Here is a 21,456-nt window from a genome sequence, read left to right as displayed (position 1 = left end):
ACTAATCAAGGGCTTCATTAGTTGCACCAGGTGTGCTTGAGCTGGAACACATGAAATACCTGGCTAGGGGTAGAAACTATTTGAAATACCTGGAAGGGCAGAAAAATAAAGCTATACGGCTTTCAACGGCTGCAACCAGATTTCTGAGAAGGCAGGTTGTAAGAAACACTTGAGTGGCTGCAAAAGACCTGCAGCAAGACTTTCACTGACCACAGTAAGGTGTGTACTAAATGCAGAAGGTTTCCATGCCTGAACTCCAAGTTGTTCAAGCACAAGAAAATTTGGCTCAAAATCCTATAAATAAGCCACAGAACTTTTCGGCACGATGGATCAGCGGTATGTCTGGAGGAAGAAGAAAGAGCACCCAGTCAATCATGGTGGTGGCTCGGTGATGCTCTGGGGCTGCTTTGCATCCTCTGGCACTGGAAACCTGCAGCATGTGGAAGGCAAGATGGATTCATTGAAGTATCATGAAATCCTAGGAAAAACGTCATGCCGCCTGTGAGGAAGCTGGAGCTTGGGCGTCATTGGACTTTCCAACAGGACAATGATCCCAAGCATACCTCAAATTCCACCAAGGCTTGGTTGCAGAAGAAGTCCTGGAAGATTCTACAGGGCCATCACAGTCACCTGACTTGAACCCCATAGAAAATCTCTGGTGGGATTTGAAGAAGGTAGTTGCAGCATGCAAACGCAAAAATATTACTGAACTGAAGGCCGTTGTGCATTATGAATAATGAGTCTTTATTTATCACGTATACATATGCACAGTGAAATTCTTTTCTCCGCATACCACAGCATGTCAGGAAGCTGGGGTAGAGTGCAGGGTCAGCCATGATACGGTGCCCCAGGAGCAGAGAGGGTTAAGGGCCTTGCTCAAGAGCCCAGCAGTGGCAGCTTGGCAGTGCTGGGGCTTGACCCCCCGACCTTCTGATCAGTAACCCAGAGCCTTAACTGCCAAGCCACCACTTCCAATGACAAACTTGGCCAAAGGCTGAATACCGAACACGTTTTTTCGCGTTTTTTTCATATATTTTTTTCACCATTGCATAAATTAAATAGTCAAAATGTGCTTTTTACTATTTTGTCTTGCTTTTCAAAGCAAAAAAATCAATTACAAAAACTACAATTTAACACTGAACATTTTTTTTCATTCCAGCGGGCATAGGCTACCAACAAGGCACAATATAACTTAATAAAAATATTTTTTTATTAATCTCCAAATCTTTCAGCCCCCGTTGAATAGCCTATGTTAGGCCTATAACTGACTGCTGAAAGAAGGTAACACTCTGAAGCCTACAACAAAAAAGTGCATTGACGAGTGCAAAAAATGGTTCTATCCGGTTCTATACGGCTGATTATATTGGGGATATATACCGCTCGCGTCCATGTACACCTCGCGGAGTATTATAGTAGATGTAGTATAGTTAGATACGTTGTTAATGTTATGTTAGCTTAAATAAATACGTCCTTACCTGCTTCCGTACTCTACTCCCTTACGTTTCGCGACGTGACAGAATACTCCGGATCAGAAACAAAACGTAAACAATGTCACGGTTGTCAACATCTGTAGAGCATGCGCTCGTGCACGTAGCTCATGCTTGCGCGCGCCACCTCATCGCTCCGAGTGCGCTGCCGGCAGTGGAGGTCGTGAAATTCGAGCATCTCACTCTGGTTGCTAGGCTATTTGGCGCGTCATCAAACACGTCATTGTCCGGTCAAATTTATTCGGCCTTTTCACTTATTTTTTGCTATTTTCGGCCGAATAATTTCGGTTGCCGAACATTCGGTGCATTCGTTGGGTTCCTCAGGAATCTAAGATTTCAGTTGAATTTGGGGAAACCACTTGAAGCATTCGTTGTGTTGAACTATTTCAATTGCTTTCGTTTGTTTTGTTCTTTGCAAACAGCTGAAAGTCTGTCAATTTTGACAATATACCTGGAATGAGGGTTGAATAACTTTGTAATTGTTAGAGTCTTGGTCTGGGGGGTGGCGGCGGGGGTGTGTGGCTAAGGTTCACACACAGAGCTCAAGGAGAAACATGTCCTTCCATCTAGCTTGCTGGAGAGGAGAGCATCATGAAGGACACAGACTTTTATTCACCACTGAGTTGCTGAACATCAGAAATTCACACCGATTTCAGGTGTGCTTTTGTGTGAATTGAACTTTGACAGATTCGATGTCCTTGGTTTTCCAGACGGATGAGCAGGAGCAAGCAACATTAACGTATATGCTTATGTGTATTCCAGCAAATTCCGGATGTTTCTCCGACTGGACGATGGACCACGCTGGTGCCGTTGCTCTTCATCCTAGTGGTGGCGGCAGTGAAGGAGGTGATCGAGGATCTGGTGAGAAGCCTGCTCCTTTTCAGAACCAATAAATAGCCATTTTGGTTTGACCATTCTGGTTTGGTACTATGTACCATGATGGTGTGCTTTTGATGGCTAATCCTGTCAACATGGACCAGAATCTCAAAAGCATGTTCCCAACCTCTTTTGGAATCCATGCCATGATATTTTTAATAAAATAGTTAAATAATTGAGGCTGTTTTGATAGCAAATTGAAACCCTACCCAGTATTAGTATTGTGTTCCTAGTGAAGTTCTCAGTGACAGTATATTGCAATAGAGAGAGCCATGCTTGAAAAGTGTCGGCTGTAAGATATAGGCACGTTTCAGGAACCTTTTCCGTCAGTTCTCTTCCCGTTGTGAAATATTTCATCTTAAATGGTACAAGAGGAAAGCTGAGGATCTCTGAACAATCCACATCATCACTGTGACGTGTGATGAGCACATCTCTGGTATGGATCCATCTAAGCAGTTACATGATCGCTCCAGACCGAATCCTGTGGTCAGACAAACCAGCAGAGGGTTTTTTAGTTTCTTCTAATAGGCAGAAGTTTGTGAGGACAGTTTAATGAGCATTAGGGAAAGTACCACTCTTACAATACCACTCCTATTCTCCTGTCATTGTTTCTTAAAGAAATAATCAGTCGAGTGCATTTATATCCTCTTTGTTCATGTCACATGGACATTGTTATTCATTTCAGATCCTATATTTCTATGTGCTGAAATATAAAAAAAAAGGTTTCAGAATTGAAGTGAATCTAGAGTGCTTGGTCATAATCTGGCCTGTCACATTTGTGTCTGTCTGAGCCTCTCAAACAAAGACATGGCTCACAAACCCTCGGGCGATTTTATATACACACACACACACACACACACACACACACAATGCTGTAATGAAACATTGTAATGTAGTGGTGAACTGGTCTTTCTCTTTATTGCCCTTTTGCAGTAGATAGACAAAGATAGACAGAGAGAGACGGGGAGAAAGAGTCGGAGACAGGTAGACAGATCACAGAGAGCAAGAGAGAGACATGCATATTCAGAGAGACGGACACCCTAGAAAAGAGAGACAGACGGAGAGATGGACAGGGATTCAGAGAGAGAGGGAGAGAGAGACAACTAGAGACGGGCAGATACTAAAAGACAGACACCCTTGAAGAGAGAGAGAGAGAGAGAGAGAGACACACACACTGCAAGTCAGACACAGACAGAGGGAGACCAAGAGACAGACATGCTTGGAGAGAGAGTGAGAGAGACAGAGAAAGGTACATACATGCTCTCTAAGAGAGAGGAAGGCTGAGAATAAAAGAGGGTATGGAAGGAAGGAAGAAAGTGAGCAGAAGGGGAGGGAGATAATGTTTCCAGCACTGCAGTAGTGTCTGGAAGAAGATGAATGGGCTGTGAGAGGGGGGTCTAACTTTTGACTTTTCCTTGCGCAGTGAGTGGAGAAGTGATTCAGACTATTCATTAAGCTCTGCAGTAGCAGGCAGGGGGCTATGATTCCATACAACCCAGAATAGAGAGGGAGGAAGGGAGATTGGGGGGGAGAGATGGGGACAGAGAGACAGATTGGGACACACAGAGAGAGATGGGGACCGAGAGAGACAGACAAACAGACAGAGAGAGATAGATGGATATGGGGACCGAGAGTGAGACAGGGAGAGAGATGGGGACACACCGAGAGAGAGATGGGGACAGACAGAGAGCGAGAGAGAGAGAGATATGGGGAGAGGGAGAGAGAGAGAGATGGGGACAGACAGAGAGAGAGAGAGAGAGAGAGAGAGAGAGAGATGGGGACAGAGAGAGAGAGAGAGAGATGGGGACAGAGAGAGAGAGAGAGAGATGGGGACAGACAGAGAGAGAGAGAGAGAGAGAGAGAGAGAGAGAGAGAGAGAGATGGGGACAGACAGAGAGAGAGAGAGAGAGAGATGGGGACAGACAGAGAGAGAGAGAGAGAGAGATGGGACAGACAGAGAGAGAGAGATGGGGACAGACGGAGAGAGAGAGAGGGAGATGGGGACAGACACAGAGAGAGAGAGAGAGAGAGAGAGAGAGAGAGAGAGAGAGAGAGAGAGAGAGAGTTGGGGACAGACACACAGAGAGAGAGAGAGAGAGGGAGATGGGGACAGACAGACAGACAGAGAGAGAGAGAGAGAGAGAGATGGAGATGGGGACAGACACAGAGAGAGAGAGAGAGAGATGGGGACAGACAGAGAGCGAGAGAGAGAGAGAGATGATGAAAGAGATGCTCCCATGGCAACCTGTGGTAATTAGAAAGCTCTGAAAGTGGAATGAGAGGGAGCAGAAATGCTGCTTGAATCTCCTCTATCCCTCTGTCCTCACAGCTTCAGTTTCTCCCTAATCCAGAACGCCCTACACGGCTATAAGGTCCATAGTGTGTAATAAACTCTGCTTCATCACATTCACTCTCAGTCACGTCACCTGAATTTCATTCATTTCAAAAGAAGTTCCATGGTCATTTTGTAGCAATCTGAGCCAGCATTACTGTAAGACAGTGTTAGATGAAATTACTGTATTGCACAAACCGGATGGATGGATGGATGGATGGTTGGATGGCAGTTGGAAGCCACAGGCTAATCCGAAAGTCAAGCATATAACACTGTACAAGGCATCTCCAATGACCTTCTCTCATTCCTTTTTATACAACCTGTCCCTCCATACCTCAGTGCAGCTCATTATGGCATACACAGCATGTATAAACTTTTCTTTCCCCCCTCATTTACAGAAACGCCACAAAGCCGACAGCGTCGTGAACAAGAAAGAGACACAAGGTACTGAGCACTGCGTATATGAACTTCTCTGGGTTTTCTGACTTTCATATTATGGTGTTGGAATAAAATTACGCTAATTCTTTTTATTTCTCTCTCTCTCTGTCTCGCTTTATTTGTATTTCATCCTCAGTGCTGAGAAATGGAGCCTGGGAGATTGTTCACTGGGAGAAGGTACTGCATCTCAGCAATCGGTGTCCATCATAAATAAGCAAAGATACTGTACAGTATTCATGTAAATCCAGAGAGAGGAAATAAGAGAGACGGCGTGAGAGAGGGAGCAATATAAGGATGACGTGGAAGGATTTTCTTCTTTCTCTGTCTGTTCTTTCTGTCTTCACACAGGTCACAGGACTCTAACGAGGCCACTGTATGTATGTGTATGTGGTTACCATAGAGACTGTGAGATATCTGCGAAGGCATGTTTAGTGTGCATCCGTAAAGAGAGATATAATTAATGTTTTGAACGTAAACCAGGTTTAAAAAGGGAAGACAGACCAGACCGCTCAGGTGCTAGCGATCCTACCAGTGCAGCGCTCTAATGTTAACCGCTCGGCTATACACGTTCAAGAGATGCTCCGTTTTTAACCTGCTTCTTTTGGAGTTTATGGGCAGTCCCCATGGACAGTCATTTCTACATGTTTCCCTGCACCAACCAAACACAAACCTGTTTACTCAGTGCATGCATAAGGGCATTTCTTAAATATATAGCTGTCACTATGCATTATTTCAAGTTTATACAATCCCCTTTTTTTCAGAGATGGGACTAGTATTTCCTGAGGCAATAATTTGCGGTTATTGGTTACAAACTTGGCGCAGAGTAAACACGAAATTGCCTTGGTTTCACTTTATCTAGCGGTGTTTTGAAGTTAAGCATTCTCTCATGCCTGTCACATTCTAGCACCACAGAGCGTAAGCATTATCGCTTTGAATTTGCATCGTACAGTACGTGTATAAGGAATAAAACCTGAGCAGACCTGCCGTTTATAGGAAAATAACCAACATCATGGTGGTACGATGCGCCGTGAGATTATTTTCCAATCACAGATTTCCTGAAACGTGTTATTCGTCTCGTACCACAGCATGTAACAGTTTTCCAACGATTACCATTGAATCTTCATTAAAGAATGCCCCGTCGTACTGATCAGTTTTATCAGTATAGTTACCACAGTGTTGCTGAATTCTCAAATCTGATTCCTTTCATATAACAGCAGCTCTGACAGTAGTTCCAGCCGCAACATTTAAATAGGTTTGTATTAATGCGCTAGTTCTAGCACATTGTCGTTTCAGCTCGTTCACAGGGACTTGAATGGCAGAAGGTCCATATAAACTTAAAATTTTTTTCAGGATTCATAAAATAATTGGAATAAATCATAATTGTTGATGTGGAGAAGATTCGTGCTGGTAGATGTTTACGTAACATTATGGAAGGAGTCTCCCGTGTCACCACTTTGTCACATTCAGTAGGGTTCACGACGGTTTTATTTCCGACACCGGAGCCTCCTTCCAAAAATGCTAAATAAACATCAACAATTACACGAGGTTTTTAAATCAATTTACAGTTGAGGTCATACGTTGACATACGCCTTGCAGAATCTGCAAAAAAAAAAATAAATTTTAAAAAGGGATCGTAAAATAGTTTTACTTTTTTTTTTATTTTTATTTAGTCCTGCCCTGAATAAGCTATTTCACACAACAGATGTTTACATACAGTCCACAAGACACAATAATAACTGAATTTACACAAATGAACCAGTTCAAAAGTTTACATACGCTTGATTCTTAGTACTGTGTGTCGTTACATGGATGATCAGTGTCTGTGTTTATGTTTTGTGATAGTTTTCATGAGTCCCTTGTTTGTCCTGAGCAGTTAAACTGCTCACTGTTCTTCAGAAAAATCCTCCAGGTCCTGCACATTCTTTGCTTTTCCAGCTTATTCTGCATATTTGACTCCTTTCCAACATCATATAGTCACTGTTGGAAAGGGGTCAAATATGCAGAAGATGCTGGAAAAGTAAAGAATGTGCAGGACCTGGAGGATTTTTCTGAAGAACAGTGGGCAGTTTAACTGCTCAGGACAAACAAAGGATTCATGACTCTCAACTATCGCAAAACATAAACACAGTCGCTGATCATCCAGGAAACGACACACAGTATTAATAATCAAGTGTACAGGATGTAAACTTTTGAACTGGTTCATTTGTGTAAATTCAGTTATTATTGTGTTTTGTGGACTATATGTAAACATCTGTTATATGAATAAGCTTCTTCAGGACAGTACTAAATACACAACAAACTGCAATTTTCATGTTGGGGTTTTTTTGCAGATTCTGCAAGGGGTATGTAAACTTATGATCTCCACTGTAAGTGGAGTGTCCACCATAAAATCCCCGTGCAAGTTTTTACTACAGAAATGATAACGAGGGCATTAATATACACATGGGATTTGCTTGGAATCTGACCCTATTGTCAGAACTGCTGTGTTTAGAAAATGAACCAACATTGTCTGAACAGTCAGAATTGAGAATTTAACAGCGATGTGTTGTTTCTTCACAGGATTTAACAAGTGTTGCCTCAAAGCTTAAACACAGTTTCCAGGTTTTCTTTTCTCAGTACAGGGGAGCGTGCAGAAATGTCGTAGATGGAGACTGGATGAAAAAACACGAGCGTTTCTTTACGAGTAGACTAATATGTTTAGCGAGCAAACCTTTCAATCTGTGGTGTAAATATTCTTCTCTGTGCCTCTAATGACACTTTCCCAGGATATAACCCCATGAATTGTGAAAGATGACTAATGCTGTGGTCTTTTGTTTTCCCCCCATATCACAGCGGGCATATAAAACTAGCTGTCTGTTTGATTCATAACCTGCTAAGAAGTAGCTTCCCCCCCCTCCAGCTGTGTTAAATGAAATGATTAGAAATGTATACTCAGACAAAGAAATATGTTTCTTGCTAAACGTCAGGAATCCTGAATTTAAAAAACTTTTTTTTTTTCCTCCGCCCATCAGACACCTGGAGATTCGATGTAACACTGTTTATGAATAACTAGTGTGTTTCTTACAGGTAGTGGTGGGGGATATAGTTAAAGTAAATGGCAAAGATTACGTCCCTGCAGACACTATACTGCTGTCCTCCAGGTAGACACGTGCACATTACTGCTGGTATAAGCAGAGACGTTTCCCATTCATCACACCCCCATCATGTTCAAACACCCTGCAAAAGGAAGTGAGGCACATTCTACACAGTAGCATACAGTATAAAGGCGATGGTTAGAATACCCAAGTATTAAATGACCATTCCTCAGTTTGCAGTTGGTTGGTGAGGAGAAGGCATCCTGACCACACTGCTCAAAGCCTCACTTCCTTCACAAGGTGTTCTGCCACTGAGTAACACTCTCAGGACGTGTCTGCTTAACATATTTTTTCCTTTTCATTCTCAAAATCCATTCCTCAACCTGCTCTAAATCTGGACAGAGTCCTCATTCGTGCTAGCATAAGGCGGATTTATGGGCCGTCCCTGATTTATTTTGTTTCGTTCACTAGCTGTATAAAAGCTTTACCCCACTATGTTATTTATTGGTTTGGCATTTAAAAAAATTATTATTATTTTTTTTTTGAGATGGCTTTTGAGAACGAAAACCGGAGCTAGACGTCGTGTCTCCTTCCTCTGTACAAATTAAACATGTGTCTGTTTGTGTCTCTCTCTCTCTCTTCCCCTTGTTTGGTTCTGTGCACTCTTTCCCCTCAATCTTTGTTCATTACCATCACCACCACCTCCACTTCCACCCTACCCTGCTGGGACTGCTGGGTAATTTAAGGTGGCAGTAGGGGAGGTAGTGCGAGCCTTCAACGGAGATCACCTCCCAGCTGACCTCATCATTCTGTCGTCCAGGTCAGGAACAGTGACGGGCTGCATGAGCACTGCAGGGGTTTGGGGGAGGGGGGGGCTGGTTGAGCAGTGCACAGGTGCAGGGATGCTGCTGGTTTGACTTTTGCTTTTTTTTTTTTTTTGTTTCTTTTTTTTTTCCCTCTCTCTTTTGGCCTTGAGCTTTCCGTGATTGTCTGGCTTGGCTGTCAAAGCTAATTATAGTAACACTGATCTGATATTAGCAGGTTTAACTTCAAGTCATATTACAAGCATAAACTCAGACTTCTATGGGGAAGAAAAAAACGATTGTAATTAGGGATGCATCGATACCATTGTGAATAAGAGTATATATATTTTTTGGTACTCACCAACTCCGTTTACATGCACATCAATATTCTGATATTAATCGGAATTTGGATAATATTCAAATTAGTATCGAGTTGTGTAAACGCCGCAATCCGATTGGCCGATTCAGATTAAGACAATATTCTGATTCCCACCGCTGGAATATACCTGTTTTAAGTGGAAATTTGTTGCATGTAAACACCTTTATTCTGAAAATCCACTGAAAGGAGATACATGCTTGGTCTGCAAGGAATCATGGGTGCTAATAGATGCCTGGATATAGGCTAGGTATTCAGGAAGGACAACTCGGGCATAATTACAGCAACCATTTATACAGGAATATTCCGATGCCTGACGCATGTAAACATCGTGTTCGGAATATGGCTGCAACCCGAATATAGACCTTAAGCGGAATGTGATGTGCGTGTAAACATAGTCACTGATATAAATACTGATACAGATAGTAAAATGTGTAAACTACTTGGTAATAAGTAGAAAAAAAAAATCAGGGACATCAGAGAACATTTTATTTAGCCGTGTTTGTGTTTCGTAGTGGCCATGTTGAGCATCAGTGTGCAAGTTTTAACACTTAGGCTGCGAAATTTATTTAGTAGTCTTAAATAAGGTGCATTAAGAAGTTTCACTTGTTAACTGCAGTCTGCTTCACTTTGATTGTCTTAATCCATCGTGATGTACATCTAGATTGGCGTCGTCTGTACTAGTATGATTACACGAGCTTGGTATCAGACTGGTACCTGATAATAGGTATCAGTACGGATGCATCCCTGTTTGTAATATGTACTGTATTTGCGTGTGTTATATGTGAAGTGCGCTTTAGTGAAACGCTTTGAGGAAAGTCTGTGGAATGGCTGTAAGTAGCGTGTACACCGAGTCGGTGCATGGCTGCATGCTGTCATGTTGCTCAATTAACACAATGCGGATGTGCACATGCGGAACTTCTTTATTGCCGACAGTACACAGGGAAACGGACTAAAGGAACAGGAAACATTAGGGAACCGGGGCAACTAGAACTCATAAAAACAAAACTATAAAATACTAAATGTAAACAAACGATAACAAATGTAATAAAAACGAGAACACGCAAACATGACCTGAATTGATGTAATGCTTCAACAACTGAGGAGGAAAGACCAGGGAAGTTAAATGGAGCACTTATCAAGCAGGGAAGATAACAAACACTTGGGCCGCGTCCGGCCTTACTACGCAGTAGGTGAAAAGCAGTACGTCAGAGGGGTAGTATGTCCGAATTCTCAGTAGACGAGAAGTCCCCGGACGGTGTACTGCTCCCAGCGAGAGTTTTCAGTATGCAACCGATTGCCACTACGCGAGGCAAAAGTCGCATAATGCAACGGGACTGGTGCGGACAAGCTCAGAAAAAAATGGCGAGAGACCATATACTAAATATTAAACCTTGGATAAACAGGGCTTGTTTAACAATACCCAAAGACATTATTAACTTGTTGAAGGTTTAAACAAGACAACAGTTGTCACAGCGTTTGAAATCTTTGTGCCATCTCCATCAAGCTAACGGCAACGAATTTACCTCAACCTATAACCCCGCCCACATTCCATTACTAATTCAGTTCACTTTCCTGATGTGCCGTTAGTGCGGTTGCTTTAATCTGGTGGTCCATGTAATATTTTTGTGTTTATGATGACGGCGAAGGTCACATGACAATTCCAACATGGCGGATGTAGTATGTCCGGGATTGTATTCGTACTACACACACACACACACACCGATTAGTACGTACTATTTGAACGGCTGTGCAGTAGGTAATTCATCGGATGCAGGATGCACCGTCACAGTAGACGATTTTGGACGCAGCCATGGGTATGGTTACACAGGAAATGAGGGAGACAACAGAAGTTGTTCTGTATGGGGGCCTTCTAGTGGTCTGGAATGGAACTACCCCTTGGGGGTATGACCGAACGTTTACATACCCCTTGTAGAATCAGCAAAATGTTATTATTTATTTTTTTAAAGAGGGATGATGATAATTTGCATGTTGTTTATTTAGTCCTGCCCTGAATAAGCTATTTCACACAACAGATGTTTACATATAGTCCACAAGACACAATAATAACTGAATTTACACAAATTAACCAGTTCAAAAGTTTACATCCGCTTGATTCTTAGTACTAAATTTTTGAACAGGATGATTGGTGTAAATGTTTAAAAATTTTGTTTGAAGTTTTTTTTTTTTTTCCTTTTCCATATAGTACTGCCCTTCAGAAGCTACATACGATATTTACATGTTTCCCAGAAGACAAAATAATATCAATTTACATTGAACATCCTGTTCAAAAGTTTACACCCCCCTGGACCTTTTGTAATAGTTGTGTAGGAATCCCTCATACTGTGTGAAAAGATGGATCTCAACACCATATAGTCACTGTTGGAAAGGAGTCAAATATGCAAAAGATGCTGGAAAAGTAAAGAATGTGCAGGACCTGGAGGATTTTTCTGAAGAACAGTGGGCAGTTTAACTGCTCAGGACAAACAAGGGACTCATGACTCTCAACTATCGCAAAACATAAACACAGTCGCTGATCATTCAACACACAGTATTAAGAATCAAGCGTATGTAAATTTTGAACTGGTTCATTTGTGTAAATTCAGTTATTATATGGACTATATATAAACATGTTATGCGAAATAGGTTATTCAGGGCAGGACTAAATAAACAACTAAATGCAATTTTTAAGATCCCTATAATTATTTTTTATTATTATTATTAACATTTTGGAGATTCTGCAAGGGGTATGTAAACTTATGACCTCAGTGGTACACTGTATCTGTGATCTGTTGAAGAATTGAATAGAATAGAAAAGACTGGAACACATCACAGACAGTGTAGAGGATGTACTTTTGATACGCCGTTGATGCATTTAGTTAGAAGTGAGACCGTTTTGGACGTTGTCGTTGTGCAGCTGAAAGACAGAATTGGATATTTATACCTTTACAAGCGTAACGCGTGCGCTGAGAGGTTCAGGTTCTTTGGCTATGATATTTTATTTAACACACGATTTGAAACATTTTTTGCACTTTTGTGTTTTAGGCATTACACTTCTCGCATTCAGTGTTAACGTTCCATCTGTGTGCTGTTTCGCTGTGCTGCATTCTCCTTTGTTGCATGATCGTGTAACTAAACTCTAGACAACAGCTCAATACAAGACTTTCCTAATAAACAAAGACGTCAACATGATGCATTTTGTGAGGGATTTATAGATACGTAGAAGTGAACAGAATTAGACAGGGTTTTTTTTGTTTGTATCTGCAGAAATGTTCAATTCTTTGTGGATTAAAAACCAGACGATTACTGTATGTTGTGGACCTGACGTCTTTGGTTGTTAGTCTTGCATTTAGCTGTTTCACCAGCCCACATTGTAACCTGATAAATCATAGAAGTGTCCAGACTTTCAGTGTGTAACATCTCTGTGATTTGGATGTTATTACTTTTAAAGATATTGTTTACAGTGTCTATAGTCTGATCATTCGTTATAAAAAGTTGTCTGTAATGCGAATGTGAAATTTCCTTTTTAATTACACCATTTACTATGTTTTAGCGAACCTCAAGCGATGTGCTATATAGAAACCTCAAACCTGGATGGAGAAACAAATCTTAAAATCAGACAAGTGAGTATTTTTGCCTTTTTTATATATATATATATATATATATATATATATATATATATATATATAATATATGTATATGTATGTATGTGTGTGTGTGTGTGTGTGTGTGTATATATATATATATATATATATATATATATATATATATATATATATATATATATATATATATATAGTATGTATGTATGTATGTATGTATATATATATATATATATATATATATATATATATATATATATATATATATATATATATATATATATATATGTGTATATGTATATATATGTATATATATATATTTATAAAATGCATATATAATGTAATGCAATATAATACAATACATGATTTTTCGTGAGTGAAAATTATTGAAATGTCATTCAGTCTAACAATGATACAAGGCAATAGACTTGGGTGTGGTATCTGCTTGGTTGGAATTAAAACCTGCACCCACACTGGCCCTTTCCAGATAAGATTGGACACCCCTGGCTTGGATAATGCAAATTATACATATTTTATTTGAAATATTTTATTAGTGTATAGTAAAGTGCTATTTGTTTATCTATAAGAGCTTCTAATTAGGACATCTGTTTTCTTTATAATCCACTTTTAAAGTGTATTTTCCATTTTTTTTTATGTCTTTGATGCAATAACAGCTTAAATATACACTCACCAGCCGTTTTATTAGGAACACCTGTGCCACCTGCTCATTCGCGTAATTATTATCAGCGAATCATATGATGATCGAATCATGCCGATATAGTCGAAGAGCTTCAGTTAACGTTTACGTCAAACCACAGAATGGGGGGGAAAGTGTAATCTCAGTGACTGACTGTGGCATGGTTATTGGTGCCAGATGGGCTGGTTTAAATATTTTAGAAACTGATGATTTCCTGGGAACAAATTTTCACAAATAACAGTCTCTAGAGGTCACACCGAATGGTGAGAAATGCAACAACAACAAAACGTTGGGTGATGTTTTTCTGATCTCCATCTGTCCAGTTCTGGTGACTCTGTGCAAGCTGTAGTCTGATGTAGATTTCTGATCTTGGCTGAAAACAGTGGAACCCGATGTGGTCACTGTTATTCCTCTTATACCAAAGCAATTTTCCAACTTTTGCTATTTTATGTTCACACCTTTCACGTGTTTTGCTTTCTGAGATGCTTTTCTGCTCAGCGCGGTTGTAAAGAGTGGTTATTTGAGTTACTATACCCTTCCTGATAGCATGAAGCAGTCTGGACATTCTCTTCTGATGTCTTTCATGAGCAAGGTATTGCTATGTGCAGAACTGCCACTTGCTGGCTGTTTTTTGTTTTTCGCACCATTTTGTGTAAGCTCTAGAGACGGTTCTGTGTGAGATCAGCAGTTACAGCCCTTCTGGCACCAACAACCAAGTCACTATGATCATGTTTACTGTGTGCATTAACTGAAGACCTTTATACAATACATTACATTTATTCACTTAGCAGACGCTTTTATCCAAAACGACTTACAAATGAAAAAATACCAGCAGAGCGATATATCAAGCAGAGAATAATACAAGTAGTGCTATCATACAAGATCTGTTAATTGAGTTCCAGAAGAAGCAAAGTGCGCAGAGTAGAGGTGTAAGTGAAAATTTTTTATTTTTGAATTTTTTTTATGAGTTGGTTAGGTGTTCACGGAAGAGGTGGGGCTTTAGCTGTTTTTTGAAGATGGTGAGAGATTCTGCGGTCCGGATTGAGATTGGAAGTTCGTTCCACCACTGAGGAACAGTTAGCGTGAAGGTTCTTGAAAGGGAACTTGCGCCACGCTGAGTGGGAACTACTAAACGTCGGTCGCTGATCGATCGCAGATTGCGTGAGGGAACGTAAGCCTTCGGGAGAGAGTTGAGGTAGGGGGGTGCTGTTCCAGACAAGGTCTTGTAGGTGAGCATCAAGGCCTTGAATTTGATGCGGGCGGCTACAGGAAGCCAGTGGAGGGAGATGAAGAGGGGTGTGACACGGGTTCTCCTGGGCTGGTTGAAGACGAGGCGCGCTGCAGCATTCTGAATCATCTGAAGGGGTTTGATGGAGCTGGCTGGGAGGCCCGAAAGCAGTGAGTTGCAGTAGTCCAGTTTAGAGATAACAAGAGCCTGGACTAGTATCTGTGTAGCCTGTTCAGTTTATCGGCATGGTTTTCTGTGTTGTTTTGATGCGGCGTGATTGACTGATTTGGATAATCGAGCAGTGAACAGGCATTCGGAATAAATTTGACAGTGCATGTATGTCTCAGCATGACGGTGCAAACTCTCGTCATCTTTGACCTTTCACGTTGTGAACATGAATTGATCTATAGAGGATCTTCTTGTGGTGTTGCATCACATTACTATTGAATCGTTTCCAGGGCCTTCAGGTCACCTCTGAGATAAAGGACATCGACAGTCTGATGCGCCTGTCCGGCCGTATGGAATGCGAGAGCCCCAACAGACACCTGTACGAGTTTGTAGGCAACATCCGTCTGGATGGTCACAGGTGAGTGGGACATGGGGACACAGCTCGAGTGTAGAAGGGGTTCGGGTCAGGGAACAGTATTCATGTAGTGTATTACGTGCACTTGAAATATTGATCAAGCATAGTCAGATTTATTAGAGAAGTAGCTGAAATATTAATGATGGAAATGTCCTCTGCATGTCAAGACATTGTGTTCTGGATGAGTGCCTGAAGACGATCACTGTGCTAAAAGCAAATCGTTTTATTATTGTTAAAGCTAGTTATATATTCATAACTAAAATGATCTCGGTACAGTAGTGGTACCACAGCATGGGTTTTTTTTTTGTTGTTGTTTTTTTTGAAGACATTGTGAATAGATTACATAATAATCCATTTTTTGTCGCATAGTTGTGTGGTAAGCTTGGTTTCTTTCCGTATTAGTGTTAAATTTAGACACCCCAACCCATTTTAATGCTATAGTGTCAGTGCTGGTGACATCCTGTCATCCTGCTGAAGCGTTACTTCAACTCTGTATTTCTTAATCCAGCACAGTGCCACTGGGTCCAGATCAGATCCTCCTGAGAGGAGCGCAGCTCAGAAACACACAGTGGGTCCACGGCATTGTGGTCTACACAGGACACGACACGAAGCTCATGCAGGTGAGCCCTTCTCATCTCATCTTCAAACGCATTTGGGTTAAGCACGGTTCTCAACAGAGGATTTTCCCGAAGGAGCGTTTAAACACCTGATGAGTTTGCCGAAATCGGCACAGCATCGGTCTGTCGCAGAGGCGGTCGAGGCTGATGACTGCAGATGCTGATGTATGATGGAGTTCAACACCCTGCTGTGTCGGTCTGTGTGCTTGCAGTGAGAATGCTTTATTACTCCTCATGCTCTGCACAGTGGAAAGCTTCAGAGGTTTAATATGTTCTCTTCTTGAAAGCTGAACATACCTACATTTCACATACACTGCCTGGCCAAAAAAGAAAAGTTGTCACACATGCTAAAATTTCTTTGCACCACCTCTAGCTTTGATCACAGCACACATTTATCACAGCATTGCATTAGTTTCTGGCCGAGATCTTGAGGACGGGAGAGTCGAACCGCTCTGTAAAGTCTTCTCCAACGCATCCCAAACACGGTCAATGGGGTTACGGTCAGGATCCCTCGTGCTCCCTGAACCAGTCTTTCACATTTTGAACCTGATGAATCTCAGCGTTGTCGTCCTGGAATATGCCTGTGCCGTCAGGGAAGAAAAAAAATCCATTGACTGGATAACCTGTTCATTCAGTGCATTCAGGTACTCGGCTGAGTTCATTCTATTGCCGCATAACGTTGCTGAGCCTAGAACTGACCAATTTGAAGCAACCCCAGATCATAACACTTCCTCCAGAGGCTTGTACAATAGGTGCTATGCATGATGGGTGCATCGCTTCACGTGCTTCCCTTCTTACCCTCATGCACCCGTCGCTCTGGAATAGGGTAAATCTGAACTGATCAGACCATGTGATATTTTTCCTTTGCTCCACATCTTTATGCTCCCTAGCAAATTTTCAGGCCACACAGCTGTTTAGTCCCATCGTGCATGTGGAAATGCGCTTACTTTCACTGTTAAACATAGCCATGAGTTCTAGTCTCGATTTTGTGACTTCACCAAGCGCTTTTAAAGATCTCTAAGATTTTGAACGTTGTCGTTTTTCCGGTTAAGCCGATGAATTCGTTTCATGCCTTCAGGTCACTAATCACACTGAACCTACTTTCAGAACTCCACACGGCCTCCTCTGAAGCTGTCCAACGTCGAGCGCATCACCAACTTTCAGATCCTGGTGCTGTTCGGCTGCTTGTTGGCCATCTCTCTGGTTTGCTCCATCGGACAAACCATCTGGAAGTATCAGTACGGCAATGACGCCTGGTACATGGACCTCAACTGTAAGCGTCCCGCTCACCGTCCTCTTCATTCTGTTCCGCCCTCCTGTCTCTGTCTGCTCACTCATTTGTTGTTGTTGTTGTTGTTGTTGTTGTTTTATTTTAACCTGCATTAATGTCAGCCTTTCTTTGAGTTTGCTCTGTATAAACAAATATGCATTGCTACGCAAGTGAATATTTGTGTTTAAAAAAAAAAAAAAAAAAAAAAAAAAAAAAAGATGGGAAAACGTTTGTATTTCCCTGTAAGATAAAACTGTTGACATGCATACACATGTGATTGGGATGTGGAAATGGTTGAGTATCACAACGCTGCTGAATAGTTATTTCTTTTTTTCATTCTCTGTTTCCTTTCTAACATTCTGTTTGGTTTGTTTTGTTTTTTCTGTGTTTGTTGTCATTTTTTTTTCTTTAACAGCTCCAGGTAACAACCATTTAAAAGCCCTGGCCATGCGTGAATCAGCCCTCCTTACTAATCCCTAGCTGAGGCTCAGGCTTTGCTGAGCAAACCCAGGCCGTTATGCGCTTGCCCTACTTTGTGAGGGTGATTGCAGAGGACGGCACACACCAGGGATCCAGTTGATAGGTTTATCCCCTCCAGATATGTGACTCTATAGACTTTCCTAGTGCCTGATCTCAGCCATGTTTCCCTCTCCAGCTCCATTCCGGTGACACATTAAGCTCTTTGCAAGTACCTGGCTTAAAGCACCTGCTCACTTTCTTCGACGGTCCCCTCCTTCTTCGTTTATTCGGATATTCAGAATGTGTGGTGGCCTGGGAAAAACACTTGAGGTCAAACTTCAAGGACAATTTCTACTTTTATGTAGTTCTGAAATCTTTCAGTTCTCCCGAACTGAAACAAGTTTTCCTTTTGTACACATCTCAAACGTTCAAATTGCATTTAAAGTAGAATTTTAAAGCGAGGCACCCCGTCTTACTCGGCATTTATAAGACAACTTATGGGGGGGGACAAACATTGCTGCCAAATTATACGTTTACGCTAGCGAATGCTGACTATCATTTTGATTATCAGTATTATGATTAATAATAATAATAATAAACTTTATTTTATAGAACGCCTTTAAAAGCAACTTCTCAAAGCGCTGTACCCAAAATAAGCAGTACACAGAAAAAATATAAAAAATTACAAACGTTAATAATAATAATACAAATAAAAGTAGACATCATCAGTCAAGTGCAAGTTTAAATATGTAAGTCTTAAGTTGAGCTTTAAAAATGCCAAAGGTCTGAGCTTCCCTAAGTTCGAGAGGAAGAGAGTTCCAGAGGAAGGAGCAGAGACAGAAAAACCCCCGTCACCCGTAGATTTTAAGCGGGTTTGTGGAACAGTTAACAGACTACACTGTGAGGAGCGCGGTCTGCGATTTGAGGTGTAAAGAATTAACAAAGCAGATAAATAATGAGTTAAGAGAAGTTATTCAAATTTCCATCTCAACACCTTTTGATTATCTCTCTCATCTGCACTAATTTCAGTCAGGTCTGTTCTGTTGGCTCAATTCCTTTATTAGGCCATTTAAACATTTTCAAACTTTGTCCGCCGTCATGCGTACAGGGTGTATACAACACGTGCTCTGCTCTCCTCTTCTCTTCTCTTAGGAGTATCAGACATTTTGACAGGTGCTGTCTGATCACAAACTGAATCCCACTTTATTATCCCAAAAATGTGATCAAATTGCGAGGAATTCACACCTAACTGGCGAGGTTTTAAGCCTGGTTCACGCTTCACAGACAGACGCAGACCAACGCCAGAAGACACGTTTGTCAGGTTTTGTCAGATCGGCGTGTTAACCCTGTCGCCGTCGGTCACCGTTCGTTTTCACCGACTGAACATGATGTCTGAGCAGTGTGGTCCAACAAACTCTGACCTAATCTGACCTGTGCACGAACCGTTGCCTTGACGATGAGGCAAGGCAGGTGTCCCTGAGAACCCTCTGGAAACGCAATCCCTTGTGCTAGGTGCTAGGCATGCTAAATCGTTGTTGTGGGTAAAATGGCAGATTTCTGGACGAATCAAAAAGAAGAGGATAAATCATGCATCGGTGTGTTATTTAGATCAAATATCCTGTTTTGAACCCTGGTGAGGATCATCTACTCTTTTTGGATTGGTTTTAATCGGGTTCATCCGCTAACCCGATGACATTTTCTGTATTCCGTTTCATGAATTAAGACGTGAAATCGCATCAAATGTTTATAACTTACATTCGCGTAAAAATATTTTGCATAATGTATGATCTAATAAAGGTCTTAGATTACCACATGGCCTACCTTAAAGGGATGGTGCACCCAGAAATGAAAATTCTGTCATCAGTTACTCACCGTCATGTCGTTCCAAAACCCGTAAGACTTTCGTTCGTCTTCGGAACACAAATGGAGAGATTTTTAATGTAACCCGGGAGATTTCTGTCCTTCCGTTTACAGTCCAGTAACCAAAACTTTCAAGCTCCAAAAAGTTCGTAAGGCATCGTAAAAGTAATCCATGTGACTCCAGTGGTTTAAGCGCAATTTTATGAAGTGATACAAATGTTCTGTGTGCATAAAAATTTTAGAAGACTTTTTGTTGGAGCTTGAAAGTTTTGGTTACTGGACTGTAAACGGAGGGACAGAAATCTACCGGATCTCATTAAATCTCTCCATTTGTGTTCCGAAGATGAACGAAAGTCTTACGGGTTTTGGAACGACATGACGGTGAGTAACCGATGACAGAATTTTCATTTCTGGGCGCACTATCCCTTTTAAGAGGTCTTTCTTGAAGGTTTTAAACTGTTTGAGGGGCAAACCGAGCAAAAATTTTAAAGCTCCACACACCCTCTGTCTGCATTTCCCTGCAGAAATTATTAGAAAATAAAGTAAGCGCCCTGTGTCTCACTCGCGACACCCAAGGCTTCACCCACAACCTCTGTCGTTTCACTCTGTCTTTCCAGGCGAAGAACGACACACGAGTAATTGTAAAATTCTTATTGTGGTAAAAGTATCATTCATTTTTAAACCTGTCTGTTGAGAGAAAGTTTGCTGGGGCAGCGTGAGCATGATGTTTGTGTTTTTCCCAACGTTGTAAATCCGACAGCCAGCATGGTGATTGCCCCCGCCGGTCTGTCTCTGTCTGTGCAGCGTGAACAAGGCTTTATATCTTTAAGTAGACCGACTGTTTTTACCTACTGCTACGGTTGTTAAACTGTCTCCTGACCCGATATGTTTGCCGAACGATGTCTAGACAATAATCTTAAGTAAAAACATTTCCATTGCAGGCCGCCTCACATGCTCTGTCGTCCTTTAATACAGACGTGTGAGCCAGCACTCACAAGACCTTTAGTAGTCATGATGCAGGATTTCCTGCAAACTAGACATGCCTGAGGGACAAGCAGTGACCTTTTCTAAATGCCTCGCTCTCCTTTACCCCTCGCTGCTGCTGCTGCTGCTTCTTTGTGCTTCACTGTCTTTTTGTTTTGTTTTGTTTCACTGCTACTGACGGACCTGGGAGAAATTCCCCCAGAACACGCGTGTTAATGCAGTCATGCTCAAATTGGAATGTTTAAGATGATCCAAATTGAAATGGCCGATACATATTTTGTCAGCACTACGGACGGAGAGAATCTCTGCACTCCGTGACCACGGCTCTTGCAAATTGATTAACATGTCACCGCGATCATCACACTTTGTTTCTTCCAGCCTGTATAAGAAAGGTTGTTTATGTCCAGTTCGATCCTGGTTTGTTTTATGACCTACGCCGTTCCCCGCACTTGGAGTGCGCTGCTTGAGGACAGAGTCGCCTTTCAGATTTGTGCCATCGCTTCACGAAGTCTGCTCAATAGCGCAGGCATCATAGATCATGAAGCTATTGTTCAAGGGAACAGTAAGGTCATAATTCAGGCCTCCATCTAGAGATTGATTATATTCCTCTAAAGGAGTGAGACTCGGTCGAATGCTAGTTTTTGTCTCGTATTGAACCAAAAAAAGAAGAAGAAGAGAGCGGTGGCATTGATGCATTTGATTGAGTCGTGTACTTTCTTTTGCTACAGTCACTTCTTGTGTCAGGAAAAACAACAGGAGACCTGGTGATA

General features: G+C 41.6%; 1 protein-coding gene across 3 annotated transcripts in view; it reads left to right on the top strand.

The window, feature by feature from the left end:
• Positions 1-21,456, top strand: part of atp8a1 (ATPase phospholipid transporting 8A1) — a 157,081-nt gene that overhangs the window by 36,464 nt on the left and 99,161 nt on the right. Inside the window, exons 4-11 of one of the 3 annotated variants that reach the window (XM_053682041.1) lie at positions 2,250-2,348; positions 5,094-5,139; positions 5,270-5,310; positions 8,954-9,027; positions 12,940-13,009; positions 15,372-15,499; positions 16,005-16,116; positions 17,221-17,386. In XM_053682041.1, the coding sequence (XP_053538016.1) occupies positions 2,250-2,348; positions 5,094-5,139; positions 5,270-5,310; positions 8,954-9,027; positions 12,940-13,009; positions 15,372-15,499; positions 16,005-16,116; positions 17,221-17,386 (736 nt within the window). Of the gene's footprint in view, positions 1-2,249; positions 2,349-5,093; positions 5,140-5,269; positions 5,311-8,199; positions 8,274-8,953; positions 9,028-12,939; positions 13,010-15,371; positions 15,500-16,004; positions 16,117-17,220; positions 17,387-21,456 lie in introns of those variants that run through there. The other 2 variants (XM_053682040.1, XM_053682042.1) reach the window with 2 other exon arrangements.

Source organism: Ictalurus punctatus, chromosome 8 (assembly GCF_001660625.3).
Source record: "Ictalurus punctatus breed USDA103 chromosome 8, Coco_2.0, whole genome shotgun sequence".
NCBI classification, from domain to species: Eukaryota; Metazoa; Chordata; class Actinopteri; order Siluriformes; family Ictaluridae; genus Ictalurus; species Ictalurus punctatus.
This window is presented reverse-complemented; position numbering and strand designations above follow the sequence as displayed.